At 48.1% G+C, this 25324-nt stretch overlaps 1 protein-coding gene across 2 annotated transcripts in view; it reads left to right on the top strand.

Moving 5' to 3' along the window:
• The first annotated feature begins 4296 nt into the window (after window positions 1–4296).
• The window catches only part of ARHGAP22 (Rho GTPase activating protein 22), a 42867-nt gene continuing 21839 nt past the window's right edge, over window positions 4297–25324 (top strand). The window contains exons 1-2 of one of the 2 annotated variants that reach the window (XM_079792913.1): window positions 4297–4410; window positions 20170–20298. In XM_079792913.1, coding sequence (XP_079649039.1) covers window positions 4359–4410; window positions 20170–20298 — 181 coding nt within the window. In that variant the 5' untranslated portion in view covers window positions 4297–4358. Of the gene's footprint in view, window positions 4411–20169; window positions 20347–25324 lie in introns of both variants that reach the window. The other variant, XM_079792912.1, reaches the window with a different exon arrangement.

The raw sequence follows: 25324 nt of genomic DNA, 5'->3' as shown, positions 1-25324 counted from the left end.
AATAAAAGGGTAATATGCTAATTAGGGCAGACGTCTTCTGGACGTCCATCCGGACAAAGCCACAGCAGCTGCGAGGCCTGGGGTTCAGGCAGCTGCGAGGCCCGGGGCTCAGGCAGCCTTGAGCCCCAGGGGCTGTGCGGCCCAGCCCTCGCAGCTGCCTGAGCCCACGGCTGCCAGTAGCAGCAGCAGCGGGGTGATGGGGATGGTGCCTTCCCCTGATGAGCCCGGTCTAAGCCATCAGTAGGACATCCTCTGAGGGCTCCTGGACTGTGAGAGGGGGCAGGCCGGGCTGAGGGACCTCCCCTCCCAGTGCACGGATTTTCGTGCACCGGGCCTCTAGTAGAATATAAAGAGGTGCAATAGAAAGCCCAGAGTAGGTGTGCAAACCCCACAGAGGACAGGTGCTGGGCAGTGACGGCCGCAGTGGGGGCACTGGGTACTGAGGGCTTGAGCCGGGGCTCTAACTCTGCCCGGGACTGGGGACGCTTTGTCAGTGTGTCTGATTTCCGTTGCTGTCTTGGCCCTAAAGGAAAGGTGGCCAGTGAGGGCCTGTGGGTGAACTCCCTCCGGGCCCCGAAGACACGTGGGGCCGGGCACTCTACTCTGCTCAGGCCTGGAGAGAGTCTTCCCGTCAGCACGTGCAGGAGGAGAGGGCAGCAGGGCACGCGTGCCCAGGCAGGATGCTGGCAGGCGCCGTCCGTGCTGGCGGGCGGCTCTCTGGTGGTCCCCATCCTGCTCAGGCCAGCGTTCTCCTTCCTTCACAGGATTCCTCTCCCTTCTCAGCAGAGAGCGTGCGCCCAGGTAGATGTTGCCCGTGTGAGGGTTTGTGAAAGCTGTGGACCTGCCCGGATTGCGTCCTCTTTCCTCTGGGGCCCAGGCCTTTGCAGCAACATAGGGACAGATTCAAGAGGGCCCTAAAGGAGCCAGGGGACCCACCACCTCTGCTCCTCTCAGCCCAGCCCCCCCCACACACACACACACCCCTTTTCTCCCCTGCTCCCAGCACCCTGGGGCAGCGTCTCCTCCCAGCGTCTCCACCCAGATGCTGGCAGACCAGGCTGATGTGGCCCACGGCAGTGCTGGGCCGGAGCAGGGTGGGAGGAGCAGGGTGCATGGCGGCCCTGGGCCTGCAGGTGAGCGGCAGGGACGGCACCTGTGGCTTAATTCCTTTGCTGGAGGATCTGACGGGCGGGCAGGTGGACCGCGGTGCCTTTCATTCCTGTGCCTCCGGCAGGCCTCTGCCTCTTCCTCCCGTGGCCGGTCCCCTGGGGTTCTTAATCCCCCCACCCCCCACCCCCGTTCAGACGTATTTTGTGCACAGACTGAGGCCACAAGGCAGCGCTCCCTGCTTCCTTAGAGTCCCCGGCCAGGCGCCCGCCCAGCACGCTCCGCTTGCAGTAGCCCCTTCGCTGCTCGCTTCCCGCCTCCTCTCTCCCCGCACTGGGCAGCACAAGGCTTTCTGGAAACGCAGCGGCCGGTGTCCTCCCCACGCCCGGCTGAGCTGCTGCGGTGCCGGGGACGCCAGGCGTAGCCACCGTCTCGGCGGCCTGGCCTCAGGATTGACAGCCGGTCAGGGTTTGCTGTGTCGTCTATTCATTGAAGCAAGTGACCAGGCCCCGCCGTCTTTAGGGGTAACTGACCGGGTGGGAATGTGGGAAGCAGGGTTCAGTGGGGGCCGTCTCAGCGGTCGCCCTCCACAGGGAGCAGCCAGGAGGTCAGACGCCTCCGGACGGCCTGGCTCAGAGCCTCAGCCCTCCACGTGGGTTTGTGAGTGGCTGGCACTTGGGAGGCCAGTTGACAAGTAATTTTCCTCACTCTGCTTAGTCATGTGGCCTCGGGCAGGGTCCTCCCCAGCCTCTGTTTGCTGGTCTGCAGAATGGGTGCCGCCGCTGTACCACCTTAGAGGCTTGCTGTCAGGATATGGAGCAAAGCTCTGAGGGTGCTGCCCAGCGTGTGTGAACACCCAGCGACGCTGTGTGTTTTATAAGAGGTTGCCTGTCGCCTCTGCAGAGCCCTCCAAGTGTCCCACAGTGACCACCGCTACTCGGTGAGCCCCTCCCTTGTCCAGGCACTGGACTAGTTCCCGGGGACCAGGAGACCACGGAAGGCAAGGTCTGCTGCCCCGAAACTTGCATTCCTCTCGCAGACATGGTAAACAAGGACACAAATTAGTGAGCCCATTTCTGACAGGGCTGCCTTCTGTAGACAAAGGATGGCGGTCACTGGGCGGGAGGGACCGTGGCTTGAAGAGGGTCTCGCCTGGGAAGCGTTCTGTAATGGCTGTGTGAGTGAGGTCAAGGCTGAAGGGACCGCCCGCAGGGGCTGGGGGAGGAGCACGCAGAGCCCCTGAAAGTGCAGAGGTTCGCGTGAAAGAGGGAGTTTGAGGAAGAGGAAGGGGCAAGAAAGGCTGATGGCAGGAAGGGTGGGCAAGTGGGAGATGGGTCACGGACCGAGGGCACGTTAGAGGTGGATTTTATTCTGAGAACAATAGGCCCTCTGAAGAGTGTTAAGCAGATTTGGTTTGCTCTTAGTTGGATGATTTCCTCTGATGAAGGGACAGATGGATGAATGGAGGGACAGACAGATGGGTGAATGGACGGACGGACAGATGGGAGATGGGCAACTGAATGGATAGCATCAACACAACACAGTTTGGTTCCTGTTGCCTGCCCCTTTAAGAAGCATCTTCAGAGCAGCCTGTGGCCCAGGGTCCTGACACTGTGTCCCAGGAGGAGCGGATGATGCCAGAGGAGCGGCTGCCAGGCTGGGCAGGGGCTGGCTCAGGCTCAGTCTCAGGGGGGGTGGAAGAGTTGGTGGCAGGAATGCCACCAGGTGTCAGACCGGTGGGGCAGACTGTACCTTCATTCAGCAACCTGGGAACTTGAGTTCTGACTAGGAAAGAATTCAGAGCCAAGACTCAAACTATGTATACACCATTTAGCCAGTCCCAGAGGTAGAAGAGGTGAGCTTAGAAGAAATGGGCTCAGGGAACCAGTTTCAGAGGCAGAAGGGCCTTGGGGCTGAGGGAAAAGAGAGGCCAGGAAAACGGCCCCTGGAGGCGTGCTCCCTAGACAGAGCCCCACTGGGTCCTTGTCTTAAGGGTATTTACCTTGGGGTCTCAGGGAGGATCCCAATAGAATATTCTTCAGCCTTCCAGGTGTGGTCTTTCTGGTCACGGTCTCTACTGATTGGTCGAGGCAGGGTCACTGGTCACTGCGGCTGGTCCCGAGGCAGCCGTGGCTTCGTCTGTCTGGTTTTGCTGCTTTTCTGGGCCTGGGGCTGACGCACAACTGAGGCCTGGATGTATCTGATGCGGGTCAGGACCTCGTTGTCCCGGGGCTTCATGCTGAAGGGCTGCTCTCCGGCCCCTAGTTCGTCCCCCTCTAAGGGGATCTAACCCGCAGGACTAGCAACACGCCAAGGGAGGGAAGGTCAGGGGAGGTCCGAAGCGCAGGACCAGCGATGTGCTGGGAGGAGAGGTCACCCTGGGGACGAGTCCTTGTTTTCCCAGTTTGCCCATTGCTAGGCTGGGCTTTCCGCCCTGGGGACTGTCCCTGGCCCATGGGCCCTGCTCTGCTTCTGTCTGTCTAACTGCCTCCTGCGGAAGCACCAGGGTGGCGGCTGATTTCATGGACAGAATCTAGAACTGCGAAGTTCAAATGCCGGCTGTGCCGTTTCTCAGCTGGTGGTCCCGGGCCCCTGGAAGCTCTGGGGGCCCTGGCTGCCCTGTCAGTAACACAGGGTGACAGTGACCTTGGAGGGTGTGACTGCGTGAGAAAGCATTGGCATGCCACAGGCCAGGCTTCCTGGTCTCATTCAGTCCTCACCAGAACCGCGCGAGGCAGGTCCCATTATGGCTTCTTGTTGATGAAGAAATGGAAACAGAGAAATAGAAACATGTTTCCAGTTAGCACTTGCATTTGCCAGGCTTCCTGCATGGGAGGAGGACCGGGAGGCGCAGAGCTGGTGGGCTGGGTCCGCCTGTGCTCTCAGCCCCTGGCCTGCTGGGGGACGGGATGGACCGGCCAGGCCTCCTGCCCGTGCTCTGGCCCAAGAGTGCAGGGGAGGGAGCGCGCCAGGCGGACGGGCCTGGGACCTGCAGGGGATTTCCACGGCAGGAAGCCCGGCAGCCCCGCACTAGCAGGGGATTGCTTCCCCCTTGCTCCACCCCGGACAGTCCCAGCCCCGGGGCACTGAGAAGTGCACAAGTTCCAGGAGAGACAAAAAGGGCCTCAGGGCCCAGCAGAGCAGAGCGCTCGCCCTGCACTGCTCCTGCCTCGAGTTCCCGGAGCCTCATCCTGGGCCTGGCAGTGCCCGGCGACTGCTCCTCCTACCACAGCCTCACCACTTCCCGCACCATGCCCTTCTGCCCTGCCAGGCACCTGAAGAGGAGCAACCGTCTGCCCCGGGGTAAGTGGTGGCCAGGGTCAAGCAGGCTTCGGGAGCACCAGCCGAGGATGATTAAGCCTCGAAGGGCCAGTGGCTTTTGGTGGCTCCAAGCAGCTTAAGAGAAATGAGTGGACGGGAGGACACAGGGGCAGCTTGGAGTCCTGCTTAGGTGCAGCCTGTGCAGCCAGGGACGACCAGAAAAGCCCAGCTGGCGCATAGGCATTGCCGGAGCTGGCACCACTCACACACACACACACACACACACACACTCACTCACACACTCACACACTCACACACACACACTCACACACACACACACACTCACACACACACACACACACACACACACGCACGGCAGTCTTGGGATATCTGAAGATGGTCTTCTCTCCTTTCACTGCAGCCAGTCTAGGCCGGCTTACAGCTGCCCACAATGTGGCCCCCAGCCAAGAGTGGCCGCTGAGCACCTGAAAGGTGTGTGGGCCCAATTCTGATGTGCTGTTGGCACAAAACGCACACCCGGTTTTGAAGACTTAGTTATAAGTACTTATATGTAACTAAGATACATTTATCAATATATTTATATCAGTAATTGAGTTTTGTTTATCCATAATTTTTTAAATTTTATTTTATTGCTTAAAGTATTACATATGTCTCCTTTTTTTCCCCATTGACCTTCCCCCGGCCACCCCTATCCCCCAGTATCTTGTGTCCATTCGTTAAGCTTATATGCATGCATACAAGGCCTTCGGTTGATCTCTTACTTCCCCCGCTCCCCAACTTTCCCCATCTGTCCCACTGTAGTTTGACAGTCTGTTCTATGCTGCTCTGCCTCTGTATCTATTTTTGTTCATCAGTTTATAATGTTCTTTATTATCCATAAATGAGTGAGATCATGTGGTATTTTTCTTTCATTGACTGGCTTATTTCACTTACCATAATGCTCTCCAGTTCCATCCATGCTATTGCAAATGGTAAGAATTCCTTCTTTTTTACAGCAGCATAGTATTCCATTGTGTAGATGTACCACTGTTTTCTAATCCACTCATCTGCTGATGGGCACTTAGGCTGTTTCCAAATCTTAGCTATGGTGAATTGTGCTGCTATGAACATAGGGGTGCATATATCCTTTCTGATTCCTGTTTCTAGTTTCTTGGGATATATTCCTAGAAGTGGGATCACTGGGTCAAATGGCAGTTCCATTTTTAATTTTTTGAGGAAACGCCATACTGTTCTCCACAGTGGCTGCACCAGTCTGCATTCCCACCAGCAGTGCAGGAGGGTTCCTTTTTCTCTGCATCCTCTCCAGCACTTGTCGTTGATTGATCTGTTGATGATAGTCATTCTGACAGGTGTGAGATGGTACCTCATTGTTTTGATTTGCATCTCTCAGATGATTAGTGACTTTGAGCATGTTTTCATATGTCTCTTGGCTTTCTGAATGTCCTCTTTCGAAAAGTGTCTATTTAGGTCCTTTGCCCATTTTTGGATTGGATTGTTTATTTTCCTTTTGTTAAATTGTATGAGTTCCCTGTAAATGTTGGAGATTAAACCCTTATCAGAGATAACATTGACAAATATGTTCTCCCATGCAGTGGGCTTTCTTGTTGTTTTGTGGATGGTTTCTTTTGCTGTGCAGAAGCTTTTTATTTTGATGTAGTCCCATTTGTTTATTTTCTCGTTAGTTTCCATTGCCCTAGGAGCTGTATCAGTAAAGATATTGCTACAACAAATGTCTGCTATTTTGCTGCCTATGGCTTCTTCTAAGATTTTTATGGTTTCTCATCTTACATTTAAGTCCTTTATCCATTTTGAGTTTATTTTTGTGTATGGTGTAAGTTGGTGGTCTAATTGTATTTTTTTACAAGTATCTGTCCAGTTTTTCCAACACCATTTATTGAAAAGACTGTCTTGTCTTCATTGTATGCTCTTGCCTGCTTTGTCAAATATTCATTGCACATACTGGCTTGTGTCGATTTCTGGGTTCTCTGTTCTGTCCCATTGGTCTATATATCTGTTCTGGTGCCAGTACCAGGCAGTTTTGAGAACAGTGGCTTTGTAGTATAGCTTGATATCTGGTATTGTGATCCCTCCTACATTGTTCTTCTTTCTCAAGATTGCTGCAGCTATTCGGGGTCTTTTTTTAATTCCAGATGAATTCTTGGAGAATTTGTTCTAGGTCTTTGAAGTATGCCATTGGTATTTTAATGGGGATTGGGTTGAATTTATAGATTGCTTTGGGTAGTATGGACATTTTAATGATGTTGATTCTACCAATCCATGAACATGGTATATTCTTCCATTTGTTCATGTCTTCCTCTATCTCTTTTTTCAATGTCCTGTCGTTTTTTGAATATAGGTCTTTTACGTCCTTGGTTAAGTTTATTCCTAGGTATCTTAATTTTTTTGGTGCAGTGGTAAATGGGATTGTTTTTTTTCAACTTCTCTTTCTGTGAGTTCATTATTAGTGTATAAAAAGGCCATAGATTTCTGGGTGTTAATTTTGTATCTTGCTACATTGCCAAATTCACTTATTAGGTCCAGTAGTTTTTTGATGGAGTCTTTGGGGGCTTTCCATGTATAGTATTATGTTACCTTCGAATAAGGACAGTTTTACTTCTTCTTTTCCAATTTGGATGCCTTTTATTTCTTCTTGTCTGATTGCTATGGCTAGCACTTCCAGTACTATACTGAATAGGAGTGATGAAAGTGGGCATCCCTGTCTTGTTCCTGTTCTTAGGGGAAATGAGTTTAGTTTTTGCCCATTGAGTATGATGTTGGCTGTAGGTTTGTCGTATAAGGCTTTTATTATGTTGAGGTATGATCCCTCTATTCCCACTTTGCTGAGAGTTTTTATCAAGAAAGGGTGTTGGATTTTGTCAAATGCTTTTCCTGCATCGATTGATATGATTATGTGATTTTTGTTCTCAGTTTGTTTATGAGATGTATCACATTTATTGATTTGCGGATATTGTACCATCCTTGCATCCCTGGAATAAACCCCACTTGGTCATGGTGTATGATCTTTCTAATGTATTGCTGAATCTGATTTGCTAGAATTTTGTTGAGGATTTTAGCATCTATGTTCATCAAGGATATTGGCCTGTAGTTCTCTTTTTTTGCGTTGTCTTTATCTTGTTTTGGAATTAGGGTAATGCTGGCTTCATAGAAAGAGCTTGGCCGTGTGCCTTCCTCTTTAATTTTTTTGAATAGTCTGAGGAGGATAGGTTTTAGTTCTTCTTTGAATGCTTGGTACAACTCCCCTGTAAAGCTGTCCAGACCAGGGCTTTTGTTTGCTGGAAGATTTTTGATCGCTGCTTCAATTTCTTCGGTAGTTATAGGCCTATTCAGGTATTTGATTCTTTTTGATTGAGTTTTGGGAGCTTGTATTTTTCTAAGAATATGTCCATTTCATCTAGGTTGTCCATTTTGTTGGGATAGAGTTTTTCATAGTATTTTTTCATAATTCTTTGTATTTCTGTGGGATTGGTTGTTACTTTGCCTCTTTCATTTCTGATTTTGTTTATTTGGGTCCTCTCTCTTTGCTTCTTGGTGAGCCTGGCTAGAGGTTCATCAATATTGTTTATCCTTTCAAAGAACCAGCTCTTGGTGTTGTTGATCTTTTGTATTGTTTTTTTGGTCTCTATGTCATTTATCTCTGCTCTGATCTTTATTACTTCCTTACTTCTGCTTACTCTGGGCTTTTCTTGTTGCTCTCTTTCTATTTCTTTGAGTTGTAGGGTTAGATAATTTATTACCATCTTTTCTTGTTTTTTGAGATAGTCCTGCAGAGCTATGAACTTCCCTCTCAAGACTGCTTTCGCTGTGTCCCATAGATTTTGGATTGTTGTGTTTTCATTGTCATTTGTTTCCATGATGCTTTTTATTTCTTCTTTGATCTCTTTGGTAACCCAATCATTATTTAAAAGCATGCTATTTAACCTCCAAGTGTTTGATTTTTTTATTGTTTTTATTGTAGTTGATTTCTAGTTTTATGCCATTGAGATCTGAGAAGATGCTTGATATGATTTCTATCTTCTTGAATTTGAAGAGACTTTGCCTGTGCCACAATATGTGGTCTATCTTTGAAAATGACCCATGTGCACTTGAGAAGAATGTATATTCTGTGGCTTTGGGGTGGAATGTTCTGAGGATGTCAATTAATTCCATCTGATCTAGTGAGTCATTTAGGATTGATGTTTGTTTGCTGACTTTTTTGTTTAGAGGATTTGTCCAGTGGTGTTAGGAGTATTAAAGTCCTCTACTATGACTGTATTGCTGTCAAGCTCTCCCTTGATATCCTCCAGAAGTTTTTTTATGTATTTGGGTGCTCCTGTATTGGGTGCATATATGTTTACCAGAGTTATATCTTTTTGTTAAATTGCTCCCTTTAGTATTATGAAGTGGCCTTCCTTATCTCTTATTATCTCTTCCTTATCTTCTTCACTTTGAGGTCTAATTTGTCGGATATAAGTATTGCTACCCCAGCTTTTTTATTATTATTATTATTATTTCCATTTGCCTGAAAAACCTTTTTCCATCCCTTCACCATCAGTTTGTGTGAGTCCTTTGTTCTAAGGTGGGTTTCCTGTAGACAGCAGATATATGGGTCATGTTTTCTTATCCACTCAGCTACCCTATGTCTTTTGATTGGGGCATTTAATCCATTTACATTTAAAGTTATTATTGATAGGTACTTGTTTGTCACCATTTTTATTCTTTATGCCTGTGTTCCTTTATCCCTTCCTATTTCTTCTTTTAATAGCAGACCCTTTAGCATTTCTTGTATTGCTAGTTTGGTGGTAATAAACTTCCTTAGTCCTTTTTTGTCTGTGAAGCTCCTGATTTCACCCTCAATTTTTATTGATAGCCTTGCTGGGTACCTTATTCTTGGATTCAAACACTTGCTTTGCATGACTTTGTATATTTCATTCCATTCCCTTCTTGCCTGATGTGTTTCTGTTGAGAAATCAGTCGATAATCTGATGGGAGATCCTTTGTAGGTAACTTTCTGTCTCTCTCTGGCAGCCGTTAAGATTCTTGCTTTGTCGTTGGTGTTTGCCAATTTAATTATAATGTGTCTTGGCATCGATCTTTTGGGGGTTCATCTTGTTTGGGACTCTGTGAGCTTCTTGGACTTGTATGAGTTTTTTTCCTTCCCTGTATCAGGGAAGTTTTCTGTCATTATTTCTTCATACAGGTTTTCTGTTCCTTGCTCAGTTTCCTCTCCTTCTGGCACCCCTATTATGTGGATGTTGTTTTGTTTTGTGTTGTCCCAAAGTTCCCTTAGGCTCTCCTCCTGTTTTTTAAGTTTTCTTTCTAGATGCTGCTCTGCTTGGATATTTTTTCCTACCTTGTCTTCTAGCTCACTGATGCTGTCCTCCATTTCTTCTAGTCTACTGTTGATGCTTTCTATTGAGTTCTTTATTGCAGCGATGTCATTTTTCATTTCTTCTTGCTTCTTCTTCATTTCCTCTTGGTTCTTACACATATTGTTGAATTAGCTTCCATCCTTTTCAGTGACCATATGACCATTGCTCTGAATTCTTTATCTGTCATATTGCTTGCCTCCATTTCATTTACTTCCTTTTCTGGTTATGCCTCCTTTTCTTTCGAATGTGGGCTGTTTCTTTGTCTCCCCGTGATCGCTCCTCTCAGGGTTTCTGGTTATGGAGTTCTCTCTCTCCTGTGTTGACTTAAAGGCACAAAATACAACACAACAAGACACAATGCACAGGGCACCAAACACAAATGTCTTCACAATACTAATACCCCTAAATAAAGGTGACCACCTGAGAAAAGAGAATTAGGAAATAGAGAAGAGTGCAAAAATGATATTGAGAAAAGGAAAAAATGTAAGAGGGAAAAGAAAGAAAAGAAACAAAGAAGGGGAAAAATATGTATATGGGGAGAAAACTCCAATAAAACAACAATTAACTCAAAAACCGCAAACAACAAACACCCAGAGATGAATGCAAACTACATAGAACAACTAATCCAAAAAAATGCAAACAACAAACATCCAAACAACAAACACCCAGATGAATCTGAGGAGGCAGAGCTTATTTTCAGGAGGTAAGGTCAAGGAATTGAATGAATGGGGAAATAGCCACAATTCAGTATGGAGGAAGTAGAAAGAGAATGGGTGTATAAGAAGAAAAGTAAAAAACTAAATACAAAAAAAGAAAAAATATATATAGAGAAATATATATAAAAAAATTTATATATCTATATATCTATATAGATATGTAGATATATATATATATATATATATATATATATATATATATATATATATATATATAAATTTTCTTCCTTCTTTAATCTATCTATGTATTTGTTTACTATTGGAAAAGGAGGATAAAGAGTAGATAGGCCTGAGTTGGTGATTGGAATTAGTTAAGCTATTAGTAGAAGAAGAGAACAAGTGAGGAGAGGAAAAACAGAAGCAAAAAACAAACAAACAAACAAAACTAACCAACAATCAAACAAACAACAACAAGACAGAAAGAAAGAAAAGGCAAAAAAAAAAGAGAAAAAGAAAAAGAATTTGGATAGTGAAGAAAGAGAAGAGAGAAATGTGCATGGGTTTGGAGCAGGGGACAGGAAATTAGATATATGAGTAAGATCAATTTTTAACAGGGAGTAAAAAGAAAGGGTAGAGAAAAACTAAAGCAGGAACAGGGTAAGAGAAACAGGACAAAAGGGGGGAAAAGTGATGAAGAGAGTGTTGGCATAAAGGAAAAATTTAGATAGAGTAAAATAATGCTAAAGGGAAAATCAAAATAGAATGCATAACACTAATCCCAAAATAAAATAAAATAAAGAAAAAATAACATAAAATAAAACTTTTTTTAAAAGGGTAAAATAATAGTATTAATACTAATAGTTAAAAATAAAAATATAATAAAAAACAAGGTAAAATATAGTGAGAGGAAAAAAATTAGTTTCTTAAGTAAAAGATAAAAAATAAAAATGTGAAGCAGTGAAGGTCGTTCACTTCCTCCACTGTTATGCTTGGCACATCTGTTTCCTTGCAGGTAGTCAGCACAGTATTGAAGTTCCCTGCATTCCACTGTTTCTCTGTGTCATAAGCCACAATCCTATTTTCAAGCAGACGGGCTCTCTCTGCTCTCTGGTTCTCAGTCTGTGTTTAGTTGTATTTACACACAAGAGTCAATTTCTGCTACAGCCCCTGGGTGATAGTGTTTCTGTCTTAATATCCGGGGCTAAAAGTCCTCTCTACTCTGGGTCTGTGCGCGTCTCTGTGCGGCCGGTACAGTACTTCAGGCTGCCTTTCTGGGTCCAGTCCAGCTGTGGGTTGATATCTAGAATCCCCTTCTGCCAGCAGCCCTGTGGACCCCCTTCCACATTCGAGGACTACACTGACCCCAACAGCTGTGAATTTTGTGGGGGGCAGTCTTTCTCTGAGGTTCTAGTTCCCTCTGCGTGCGTTTCCCCCTCCAGCCAGGATCCCAAATCTCACCTTTCGTCAGGCAATGCCAGCTGTGTCTAATTCACCAGTTCTGGGTGGTGCTCTTTGATTCAGCTGTTCCTCTGCTCTGTGAGAAGGCGCAGGGCCCGTCTGTGAGTTTGTCTCCCCCTGAGCGGGCCTCCCAGGCGCCCGTGGTTGGGGAGGTTGGAATTCCGGCATTCCTGGATTCGCAGCTGAGGTAACTGGTCCCGGGCGTTGTAGTTGTAAGGTCCCAGGAGGTATCCGAGATCTCCCTGGTTGAAGGTAAGGCTGGGGTTTCAATCACAGTCAGTCTCAGATCACAAGGAGATCCCCTTGAAGATGGCGCAGCCTCTGCGGCAGAGCCGGCCGCTCCGGGAGAGATTTCAGCCGCAGTAGAAGCTGTCCCATCACGGGGGTCGGTCCGCCAGTCCCCAACACCCCCTTGGAGTATAGCTGTCACTCACTCACAAATACTGGCACTCACCGCACGTCCACGCACTCTCTTTTCATTCCCTCACTCTCACGCTGTCTAGCAGCCTGCAGTCCCCTCGGCAGCCATCTTGGATCCTATCCATAATTTTTAAGTGTTGAAATGAACACTATTTTAGATGTATTGGGATAAATATAAGGTATTCAAAATGATTTCATCTATTTTTTCTTTTTAATGTAGCTACTTAAACATTTAAAATCAAATAGGGGCTCGAATTCAATTTTCATTGGGCTATACTACTCCAGAGAGCCCTGGCCCCACCCTTGGCCTTCATCTCTGGGGTCCTTTCTGGGGCTCCCTCCGAAGCCCCTCCCCTGGGCAGCAAGCAAAGTGACTCCTTTGCTGTTTGAGCATCTCTGTCCGCCCAGGCGGAGGAGCTAACTCAGACATCATTCAGTTAGTACCGGAGGCTGAGAGCTGGCTCGCTTGCCCGTCATTGAAAGCCCGCGGCTGCCGTGGTTTACAGATGCTTCCCCAGGTGTCATTGGCCCTTTTTTCGTTTACTGTGAAAACTTTTACATAGAGGAGCTGAAAGATAGGAGTTCTTGTCCCTCACCCCTGCTGGGACTGCTCTGTTTTGGAGTTCCCACCTCGCCCCCAGAGTCACTTGCGTGGGTGGAGGGAGACTCGCAAAAGGAAGTTCTTAAGTGCAGGAGCTCGGAGGGAACCAGGATGCTGGGCTGGCATGACCAGCCGACGCAGCCCAGTGGGGCTGGGCTGGGAGCCACTGCCTGGGTTGGAGTTCACTGGGTGGCTGCGTGGGTGTGTTTCTAACATCTTTGGGCCTCGGTTTTTTCCCCTTTATTTTTTATTGAGGTTTTATTGACACAAACATTATGTTAGTTTCACATGTCCAACATAACGATTTGATATTTGTATATATTGTGTAATGAGCACATCAAGTCTGCTAACATCTGTCGCCACACGTAATTACAGAACGTTTTTCCTTGTGACGAGGACTTCTAATGTCTACTTCCTTGGCTCCTTTCAAACACGCAGTGTGTTGTTAATAAGCAGAGTCCCATGCTGTTCATCACACCTCCATGGCTTACTTACTTTATAACTGGAAGTTTGTTCCTTTTGACCCCCACCCTTACCTGTGTCCACCACCGCTCTGTTCTCTGAGCTTCGTTGTTTTGTTTTGTTTTTAGATCCTACATGTAAGTGAGAACATAGAGTACTTGTCTTTCTCTGTCTGGCTGATTTCACTTGGCATAAGCCCTCAGGGTCCACCCATGTTGTTGCAGATGGCAAGATTTTATTCTTTCTTTACGGCTGTTATATAATACATATCACATTTTCTTTATCCATTAATCCATCAGTGGGCACTTAGTTTGTTTCCATATCTTGCCTATGGTGAATAGTTCTGCAATAAACATGGGGGTGCATATATATTTACACATATGTATATTTAAATTGATTTGAGGAAGAGGGGAGAGAGAAAGAAACATCTATCGGTTGCCTCACGCACACACTCTGGCCATGAATCAAACCCTGGGCACGCACCCTGACCCAGAATCCAACCCACCACGTTTTGATGCACAGGTCGATGCTCCAACCAACCGAGCCACCCAGTCAGGGTGCATGTATATTTTTGAGTTAGTGCTTTTACTTCGTTCAGATAAGTACCCGGAGTTTGAATTGATGGGTCATGTGGTAGTTCTATTTTTAATTTTTTGAGAAACCACATTTTTGTTCCATAATGGCTGCACCAACTTATACTCCCACTAATGGCGAACAAGGGTCCCTTCTTGCCACATGCTCACCAACCTGTTACCTCTGGCCTTTTGGATGGCAGCATCCTAACGGGTGAGGTGGCAGCTCGTGTTTTGATTTGCATTTCCTGATATTTAATGATATTGAACATCTTTTCATGTACCTGTTGTCTATCTGTATATCATCTTTGGAAAAATATCTCTTCAGATCCACTGCCATTTTTAAAAGTCATTGTTTGTTTCTTTTGCTATTGAGTTGTATAAGTTCTTTATATATTTTGGATATTAACCCCCCTCACTGGATATGATTTGCAAATATTTTCTCCATCTTTTTCTCAAAAATGAGGATAATGACACCACGTTCTGCTAAGGCTCATCAGTGGGTTCCCTTCGCCGGTGTTCGCGTGGGTGCGTGTGGGCGCCGGCCGGGCTCCGCCGCTGCTTCTCTCCTCCCACAGATCCCGTGCCCTCCCGTGCCGGGCCCGGTGCCCGGCGCTGCGGTTACTTATAAAATATATGCGACTGGATTGTGATAAGTGCTGAGGAAATATAAGGTCAGGAAGGGGCCTGGGCTGTGGTGGGTGCTGTGGAGTGAGGTTTAAATAGAGCGGCCCAGGTTCCCAGGAAGGCGGCCTGTGAGGACAGACCCGCGGAGGTAAGGGAGCAAGTCGTGCCAGTGTCGGGATAACAGCCTTTTCGGCAACAGCAGGGCAGGGGGACTCCGGTGCAAAGGCCCCAACTGGTGAGCCTGGTTGTTCAGAAATGGCGAAGAGCAGGAGGCGAGCAGCTAGAGGCCAGAGGAGCCGCAGGGAGAGGAGAGAGGAGGGCTGAGGGATTTGTGAGAGGCCTTTGCAGGGTTTGGAGCAGATGGTATGAGCTGGTTTGGATCTTAACTGATTTAGTCTCCTATCTACAACAACCCAGAAAAAGACAAAATGTGAGCAACATGTTTCTCAAAATACTGGACATGGGCAGTGACGGACTGTGACCTCCCTGCCCCCAGAGACAAGTGACGGAGCCCTGCACATGCTCAGCTACTGCCCCTAGGGTGCTTCCGGCTGTGACGGGGAGAGGAACCCCAGGGGTGGGGAGGGCACAGGACTCCACGAGTCAAGGAGACAGAGCTGGGAGACCAATGTATCCGGATTTTCAGGAGAGAGTACGGAGGAGGAAAGAGCTGCTCAGGAGAAAAACTCCTGTGAGAACTCATCACGTGCATGTCAGGAGATTTCCGATTTTATTAATCTCAAAAAAGCAGCTTTTTGTTTTAGTGACTTTGTTGTCTATGTCTTTGTCTTCGTTTTTCTGCTTAATAAACTTTTTAATAAAAGGGCTAGATAGAAATATTTTAGATTTTAAGTTCATATGGTCTGTGCCACAACTATCCACCCTGCTGTTGTAAAATTAACACTCTAGCAAGACTGATAGAGGAAAAAGAGAGAACACACATTACCGATACCAGAAATGAGAGGGTTGACGTCACTAGAGTCTTCAAATATTAAAATATAATAAGGGAATATTATGAACAACTTTACACCAATAAACTCACCAATTTAGATGAAACAAATTCCTTGAAAGATACAAAGTACCAACGCTCACCAAGAAGAAATAGATGCATATGTTAAATTAAACTTATTATTAACACACCTTCCCCAAAAGAAGAGTCCAGGTCTAGGTGGCCTCACTGGTGAATTCTACCAACATTAACAAATACGTAATAGTAACAAATAAGTAACACAGACTCTTCCAAAAATATTGAAAAGGAAGGATACTCACCAGCTTGTTCTGTGAGGCATGCATTATCCTGATACCAAAACTGACAAAGACTTTATAAGAAAAGAAAACGTCAGGCCAATATCCATTATGAATATAAATGAAAAATTCTCAACAAAATTTTAGCAAATTGAATTCAACAATATATAAAAAGGATAATACATCATGACCAATTGGGATTCCAGGAATGCAAGGTTGGTTTAAGATTTGAAAATTCATCAATCTAATTTATCATATTAAAAAACTAAAAAATAAAATCATGTGATGTCTCAATAGATACATAAAAACATCTGACAAAATCCAAACATCCATTTCTGATTTAAAAAAACAAAACAAACTCTCAGCAAGCTGGAAATAGAAGAGAACTTCCTCAACCTGAGAAAGGACATTGACAAAAAACCTACAGCAGATATACTTATTGGAATGCTTTTTGCCATAAGATGAACAAGACAAGGACGTCTATTCTCACCACTTCTATTTAACATTGTGTAATTGAGGCTATAGTAAGTGCAATGAATGACAAGCGAAAGAAATAAAGGCACCCAGATTGGAAGGTAAGAACTAAAACTCTATTTATTTGCAGATGGTACAATTGCCTCTATAGGTGCTCTCCCAAGTCAATAGAGAAATTCAACAAATGGTGCCAGAACAGCTGGACAATCAGGTACAAAAGGATGAACTCATACTTTGTACGATATACTAAAACTAACTCATAGACCTAGATGTAAGCCCTAAAACTATGAAACTTTTACAAAAAAACTTTTATGACCTTGGCTTACGGAAATATTTCTTAGGTACAAAACCAGAAGCACACTCCATAAAAGAAAAAGGTTAATAAATTGGGCTTGATCAAAATTAAAAACTTCTCTTCTTAAAAATCTACTGTGAATAGAATGAAAAGAAAAGGCACCGACTGGGAGAAGTATTTGCAAAGCACATACCTGATAAAGGACGTGTACCCAGAATATGTGAAGAACTCAAATCTCAATAATAATGAAAATGAACAACGTATCTAAAAAATGGACAAAGGATATTTCACCAAAGCAGATACATGGATGGCACCTAAGTACATAACAGGATGTCCGACATCTTTAGTCATTGGGAAATGCAGACGCAGACACACGGGGTACAGCTGCGCATCTGTTAGAATGGCAGGAAGTCCAAAGGCCGGCCAGACCAGGTGTCGGCGAGGAAGGAGGGCCGGGAGCTCCGCCCTTCTGGGGGGTGTACTGGGAAAGGTGCAGTCACTTCGGAAAACAGTTTGTGGCGATTTCTTAGAAAGCCAAACATATGTATATAACATATGTACATACATAAACATACATACATACATGGAAATACATTGACAACTTAAATACACAGGCTTAGAGCACCATGCGAGCGAGACCATGGATAGGGGCACAGCTGGGCATGGGAACAGCTGTCAACATCTGGGCAGGGCAGGGCCAAGTCCTATAGGTGATGTTCATATAAAGCCTACATGACGTGGGTGGCCCTCTTTGGGAAAAAGAATTGAAAAATGAGACATTCCAATTTAGCATAAACTTGAGTATTCATTTAGGACAAACAAGTACCCCCAACAAGTTCTTGGAGCCGCTTTCTTCTGAGCCATGTTGAGACTCTTCCAGAGAAGCCCCTCGTGGCAACCAGCTGCCCCTCCCCACTTGGAACCCTCAGCCATCTCAGTCCTCAAGGCCACGGGCGTGGGGTCCCACCGGTGTCGAGCCTATACCCCCATGGGTGCCGCCCGCAGCCGGCTGAGCTGTGGGTGTCCTCTGTGCCTTCAGCAGGTCCACTGCTTCTGGCGTCAGGCTCCGTGTCTCTGCCTGAGCCGTCCCCTCGCCACCCCTGCTTGCTGCTGTTCAGTAGCTGTGTGAACCCAGGGAGCAGGCTGTGTGTGTAGTGAGGGCCCCAGAGGCACCGTGGGGCCTGGGCTGTCTTGTCTCCTTGCTCACCAGCCTCCTCAGCTTTGGGCCCCACTGGCCTCTCCTGCTTCCCACCTGGCCTCAGGCCTTGCTCCCAGCGCCCCGCCCCCTGCTCCAGCTTCCCCAGCCGTCTGGTGGCATTGCTGTGACCACGACACCAGACCCCAGCAGGTCCATGAGCTGGGTCCAGAGCTGAGGACTTGGAATCCCTGACTCTGCTGTGCATTGGCGGTGTGAGTTCAGGCAGGTTCCTTAATCCCGTGTGCTTCAGTGTCCTCACGTGTAAAAAGCAGGTGGTAAACGTCTTCCCTCAGAGGCGCTGTGAAGCCTAAAGGGTCTAGGAGGGCACATGTGTCTGTCGCTTTGCTCATTTGAGTGTCTGCAGCTCCCGGAAGAGTCCCAGGCACGTGCTAGGTGCTCAGTGAGCACTTGCTTCTGCCTGGTCTGCCCCTGGGGCTGCGGCCTCCAGCGAGGACCGAGTGTCCCAATTCTCCCAACCCCATCCCATCCCCTTGGGAACACAGGTCTGCGGCCTCACCCCACGGTCCTGGTTAGGGTCTGAGGCTCTGGGACCAGGGGCAAGTATATAGGCAAGTTACATATTATGTGATGTTGGCGGGGGGAGGGGAGAGGGCTGCATAAAGACAAGATTATTCTTGAAAATCCCTTAAATTGCCTATGAAGTTTAGTATAAATGGTTTATATACATCCCAAATACTAGTTCATTTACATATGAAAGAGTAATTCATGAACACATGAGACCCTCTGGATTTACTGCAGGGAAAAACTCAGATTACCAATAGCTGTCTGAGCTTTTCCTCCTTGTGCCTTTATTTTATTTTATTTTATTTTATTTTAAAAATATTTATTGTTGAAAGTATGACAGATGTTTTCTTTTTTCGCCCATTGACCCCTTCTAGCCCACTGCCACCCCTCTCCCCCTCCCCGTTCCCACCATGCCTTCACCACACTATTGTCTATGTCCATGGGTCATGCATAAATGAATACAAATTCCTTGGTTGATCACTTCCCTCCAACCCACCCTCCCCCGCCTTCCCTCTGAGATTCAACAGTCTGTTCCTTGCTTCCCTGTCTCTGGACCCGCTCCGTTCATCAGTTTATTTTGTTCATTAGATTCCACATATGAGTGCAATCACATGATACTTGTCTTTCTCTGACTGACTTATTTCACTTAGCATAATACTCTCCAGGTCCCTCCATGCTGTCTCAAAGGGTAAGAGATCCGTCTTTTTTACAGCTGCATAGTATTCCATGGTACAAATGTACCACAGTTTTTTATCCACTCATCTACTAATGGGCACTAAGGCTGTTTACAGATCTTAGCTATTATAAATTGTGCTGCTATGAACATAGGGGTGCATATATCCTTTCTGATTGGTGTTTCTGATTTCTTAGGATATATTCCTAGAAGTGGGATCACTGGGTCAAATGGGAGTTCCATTTTTAGTTTTTTGAGGAAACTCCATACTGTTCTCCACAGTGGCTGCACCTGTCTGCATTCCCACCAGCAGTGCACAAGGGTTCCTTTTCTCCGCATCCTCACCAGCACTTGTCATTAGTTGATTTGTTGATGGAAGCCATTCTCACAGGTGTGAGGTGGTACCTTATTGTCATTTTAATTTGCATCTTTCTGATGATGCGCAATTAATATTTGACAAAGGAGGCAAGAGCATACAATGAAGTAAAGACAGTCTCTTCAGTAAATGGTGCTGGGAAAATTGGACAGATACATGCAAAAAAATGAAACTAGACCACCAACTTACACCATACACTAGAACAAACTCAAAATGGATAAAAGACTTAAAAGTAAGCTGTGAAACCATAAAAATCCTAGAGGAAACCACAGGCAGCCAAATCTCAGACATCTCCTGTAGTAATACGTTTAGGGATTCAGCTCCGAGGGCAAAGGAAACCAAGGAGAAAGTGAACAAATGGGACGACATCAAAATAAAAGGTTCCGCACAGAGAAAGAAACCATCCACAAAACAACAACAAAGCCCCCGTCTGCCTTAGGTTGGAGTCCGTGTGTGGCTGGGAGCGGGGACAGTGCAGAAATTTGGAATTTCACCCTGGGCTCTGACCTCCAGGCGGGCCTCCAACCTGTATGCTTTGTGAAATAGTGCCCCAGGAGGTTTGATGATCCCGATTCGATACAGGAAAATAACCAGACTAAAGGAGAAATCCCCCGAAAGTGCCCCACGGCAGGTATGAGGATTGAAAGGTTGGGCTGCGGAAGTAGAACCCAGAGCAGGGCTGTTGCTGAAGTTTGCGGAGAGACGCCCTTCACGGCCCACGGCCGGCAATGACACGATGACGGTGTGAGGCTGGAGAGGGCCAGGGGAGGGCGCCGTGTCGGCACAGGGTCCCGTCCCGGGGGTAAGCCTGTGTCTCCCTGTCTTGCAGGTGGTGCCGGGGAGCGGGAGAAGGTGCCGGCCAGCCCGGAGGGGCTCCTGCTCATGGCCAGTTCTCAGCGTGACATGGAGGACTGGGTGCAGGCCATCCGCCGGGTCATCTGGGCCCCGTTTGGTGGAGGTACTGCCCGTAGCCTGCATGCTCGCCCTCTAGAACCCTTGCGTCCAGGTAATCGCGCCCCTCCCCCCGCTCGGGCCGGCAGAGCCCTCTTGCCCAGGACCCCTGGCTGGGTCCAGGCTTCTCAGGCAGGCAGTGCCGTCCTCTGCGGCCGGCCCTCGAGAGCTGGCCCCAGGTGCACAGGCAGCCCCGGCAGGAGAGCCAGGGCCACTTTCCAGACGTGCCCTCCTCCGGCACACCGCACACCGCACACCGTGGGCTTTGCCTGCTGGCCTCTGCACCAGACCCTGCTGTGCTTCGGTGCGTGAGGTCTGTGCCTGGCCGCGGTGAGCGCTCGGAGTCAGAGCAGGTGCCTAGCACAGTGTCCCCCCCTCTGCGGTGCCTGTGCAGACACCGAGGCCCTGTCCCTCCCGGACAGGACAGCGGCAGCTCCACTCACTCACGTCCTCCTGTGTTCACGCCTGTGTTGGCGCCTAGAAGGTGGTGAGTTTTGCTCTAGGTACTGCAGTTCGGGGGTGGTGAACAAAGCTGGTGGTGACCCCGCCCCCTCCCTGCGCTTTCCTGGGGGGCAGGGAGACAAGCCCGCAGTTCCACAGTTCCTGTGAGAGGCAGTGAGGGCCACAGCCGGTGGGAGGACAGTGGGACCTGGAGGCCAGCTCAGAGCAGTCGCCAGGAGAGCGCAGGGAAGCGCACGCAGCAGGGGGACTAGTGAGTGCGTGGGCCCTGCGGTGGGATCGGGTGGGCGGTGGGAACACAGGGAATCTCAGGAAGCAGGTGCCTCTGAGGAGCGAGGGCGCTGGAGGGGAGCCCTGAGGCAAGAGAGGGCACCAGGGCCTGGGAACATGGGATTTCAGATTTTGTTCTAAATCGATGGGGCGTCAGGGAGGCTCTGAGCAGGAGACAGACATGACCTGGTTGAGATGTATGAAAGGAGCCGGGGCTGCCCTGCGGGGGTGGGCCGCGGACAGGAGCGGACACGGCAGTCTGGGGCAGTGGCTGGGTGGGCGTGAAGACCGAAGAGTGGTCGCCGCAGCTGCTCTGCAGGCGGGTTTGCGATGGTCTGGACGTGGGCACAGGAGAGAGCAAAGGTGACGCCAGCGGGGCAGTGGCTGTGTCCAGGGGTCCGTGTCCCCAGGAATCATCACGAAAAGAACTTTCGGGGGGATCTCCCCGCCGGCTGGACTGGGCCAGCGGCTTCCTGCTGAGCGTGTAGACCAGGGGCCTTCGGCCGCCAGGCTCTGGCACAGGAGGCACGGGAGTCCCTGCTCTCCCACTCGGTGTTTAATTGGTGCCCAGTCCAGGCAGAGGCCAAAGGTCACCTTTGGGGGCTGGCAGCACATCTCCAGGTCCTGCACCCCTCGTGGCGGGGCGCCTTCCCGCCTCCCCTCCCCGCCCTCCTCTCCGTTCCTGGCTACAGAACGCCTGACCACCTTTCAGAGAGCACAGAGCTCTTATGCAGTGGAGTCTCTATAACTTTGAAAGTTACAGTTTTCCTCCTGGGCTTCATACGTGGCCTCACACTGTTAGCCATAGCCTTCTGGCCCTGATGGTCGCAGCGGGCATGACCCACAGCCCCAATTTAATGGCTGGGAGAACTCACGCCTGCCGAGGTTTTGGCAGCCTCCACCGGCGTCCTTTGGTGCAAGGTGATTGATAGTGAGCCGACAGAACATACTAGGCTTCCATGTGGCTGGAGTTTGCTTTATGATAAGTGGCACCTTTGAACACCGGAAATAGGAGAACATAGCCATGATCTTGGGGTAGAGAAAGATTTGTAAAATGAATGACAGAAAGCGTTACTCTTGTAGGAAAAGATTGACAAATTGTACTATATAAAATGAAGAGCATCAATTCTTTAAAGGCAGATTGAAAAAGTGAAAAGCAGCTATAGATTAAAGAAGGTATTTGCTACCTCTACAACCACCAAATGACTCACTCTTCAGACTCCTACAAACCAGGGAGGCCAAGACAGACAAGCGGTGAAACTTAGGCAGGACACTGGAACCGCTTCGCAGGAGAAGAAACCCCCTGAGCAGTGAGCATAGTCAGGTGCCCAGCCTCAGCAGTACCCAGGGAAGTGCCCATTAAACCACAGCGCGATCCTTCTCACCCACCGCGTGGCTGAAAGGACCGTCGGTCCCACGCGGTGCTGAGGGCAGCGTGCCACTGACACCTGCCGATGTCGCTAGGGAAGTCGTCGGTGGTCCCTGCAGAAGTCGGTGCTGGGCACACCTATGTTTTAGTGCAGTGGTCGGCAAACTCATTAGTCAACAGAGCCAAATACCAACAGTACAACGATTGAAATTTCTTTTGAGAGCCAAATTTTTTAAACTTAAACTTCTTCTAACGCCACTTCTTCAAAATAGACTTGCCCAGGCCGTGGTATTTTGTGGAAGAGCCACACTCAAGGGGCCAAAGAGCCGCATGTGGCTCGCGAGCCGCAGTTTGCCGACCACGGTTTTAGTGGATCTACTGCTAGGCATGTTCCAAACAGAAATATGTGCCCAGGTGTGCCAGGAGACTGTACACGCCAGATGTTCACAGCAGCCTTATCGATGATGACCTGACACCAACCAAGTGTGTAACAGCAATACAGTGGGTAAATAAATAGGATTCGTTCTGAGAACAGAAAACACAACAGTGAGAAGGATTAACTATAGCTCTACCCAACATACCTGAGTCCTAAAAACCCGGTGGGACTAGGGAAGCCTAATAATGTGCTTTAGGATTCCGTTTATGTAAGGTTGAAAAACGGCAGCAGTAAACTGTTATTCATGGATAGATAGTTAGGCAGCAAAAACATAAAGAAGAGCGAAGAAATGACGCCATGGAAGGATGGTGGTCACAGTTACACAGGACTTCATCTTGCAATGTCTTTTCTGGACGTGTGCATATATCATTATATAAAAAATAAACAACAAATAAAACGAAGATGGAAACGGCAAGTCAAAGAATCTGTCTGAGCTCATGACACAGCTAGTCAGGGATCAGAGCTGAGAATGAAGGCTGATGTTCTGAGCCCAAAGCTGTGCTTCGTCCCCCGACACAGGCTGTCACACAGTGTGCGCGCCTGCTCAAGCCTTTCCTCACTTCTCTTTCCTCCCTGTCTGTCTGTCCTCTCCCTCCCCGCCTCCCAGCCGCTTGCTCGCAATGAGGGCCCTGTACAGAATCCACATAGAAGCCCGATCTGCCCCTCCTTCAAACCCCCTCCCCACCCCGCAGTGTTTATCAGACTTCTCAGGCTGCATGCTGAAGAACTTGCGAGAATTAAAACAGGAACCGTCATCAAAGGTGCTTTATCTCTTTTCTACCAGAAATCTAGAGGAAACACAGAAACCCCAGGGGTTGGTGATGGCAGACATGTCTGGGCAAGCATGGGCGCTCCCAGGTGGGCTGTCAGCCTCGGGAGGTTTCCTGGCAAAGCTGTTATTAGCCTGGGTTCCACTGGAAAGGAGGCTTAGAGGATCAGTCCTTCTTTCACTGTTTAATAACGGAGCCCAAGAGCCCTTTCAAGCGTGTTTGTTCTGGCAGAGGGCGGCCACCTCTGACAGAGCTGAGTGGGCAGCGTGCCCGCTGCGGTTAGAGCCTGGGCGTCCCCACAGAGAAAACAGGCAGGCCAGTGGGTCGGGGCGCCTGGTACTGCTGGTGGCCTGCCCAGGGCGAATTCATTGATTCATTCCTTCACTCAGCCAGTCAGTCATTCGCTCAAGAATGTGTGCTAGGGGCTGGAGATACAGGAGTGAGCAGGAAAGACAAGGTTCCTAGCCTCCTGGAGACAGATAAACAAGGTAAGGAAGCCCATTGTAGGTTGGATGTGATGAGGGAGGGCAAGCAGGAGGGATGGGCGGGGTGGGGGGGCAGAGGTTAGTGACAGTTGAATAAAGGAGAGGAAAGGGTGAATTAAACCTACTCCTGGGCAGAGAGTTTTGGTGGCAGAGGATGGAGTTTCCATGATGGAAGAGCAGCAGGAGGCCAGTGTGGCAGGAACAGAGTCTGTGAGGGGGGAGAGGAGGAGACAGGTCAGGGAAGTAATGGGTGGTAAATTGGTGGGGCCTTGTGATCATGGTGATGACTGTGGCTTTTCCTTGGAGTGAGGCAGTGCTAGTGACAGGTTTTGGACAAGAGAGGTCAGAGTCTGACTCAGGTTCCAACAGGATCCCTCTGACTGCCGTGTTGAGAATGGATAAAAGAATGCAAGGACGAAACAGGGAGACCAGTTAGATGCTAATTATACAATTATACAGGTGAGAGATGGTGGCATGGCCCAGGATGGTATTGGTGATGAGAAGTAATTGAATTTTTGGTGCATGTTGAAGGTAGAGCCTATAGTATTTCCCTGTTAGAATGGAAGAAAGGTGTAGGAGAATGAGTCATTAAGGTAATTCCAAGGTGTTTTGATCCGAGCAGCTGGAAGGATGGATTAGCTATTAACTGAGGTGAGAAAGACCACAGGAAGTATATTTGTTTGGCAGGAAAATTGAGAGTTTACTTTGGGGCTTAGTCTGAGATACCTGTGGGAGACTCAAGTTTAGAAGTCAAGCAGGCAGTTAGACATTTAAGTCTAGAGATTAGGAGAGAGGACTGGGTTGGAGAGAGAAACACAAACACATAGATGGGGTTTGAAGCCATGAGACACCACCAAGCAAGTATAAGAACAACAGAGAGTCAGAGCTGAGTTTTGAGCTGCTCCCCAGTAAGAAGTCAGGAGCAGAGGAGGAGCCAGCAGAAGCAGCTGGGAAAGAGAGCCAATGAAGGAGGGGAGCCAGGAGCCAGGGGGGGTCCCTGAGTTGAGTGAAGAGAGTATCTAAGGAAGAGGAGCAGTGATCAGCTAGCTGTGTGATGCACTGAAAATACATCAATCAGTAGAGAACGGACATTGAGCACCACTCATCAGTAACTTGAACATGGGTGGGTTTGGTGGAGAGCTAGAGATAAGCCTGAAAATAGTAGGTAGGAGAAAGAATAAGAGGTGGGGAATTGGAGTGTGAGCATAGTCAACTCTCTCAAGAAGTTTTCTGGAAAGGGAAGA

Source organism: Cnephaeus nilssonii (genome assembly GCF_951640355.1).
Source record: "Cnephaeus nilssonii genome assembly, chromosome: 16".
In the NCBI taxonomy this organism is placed as follows: Eukaryota; Metazoa; Chordata; class Mammalia; order Chiroptera; family Vespertilionidae; genus Cnephaeus; species Cnephaeus nilssonii.
The sequence above is the reverse complement of the archived record's forward strand: the minus strand, read 5'-3'. Positions and strand labels throughout refer to the sequence as shown.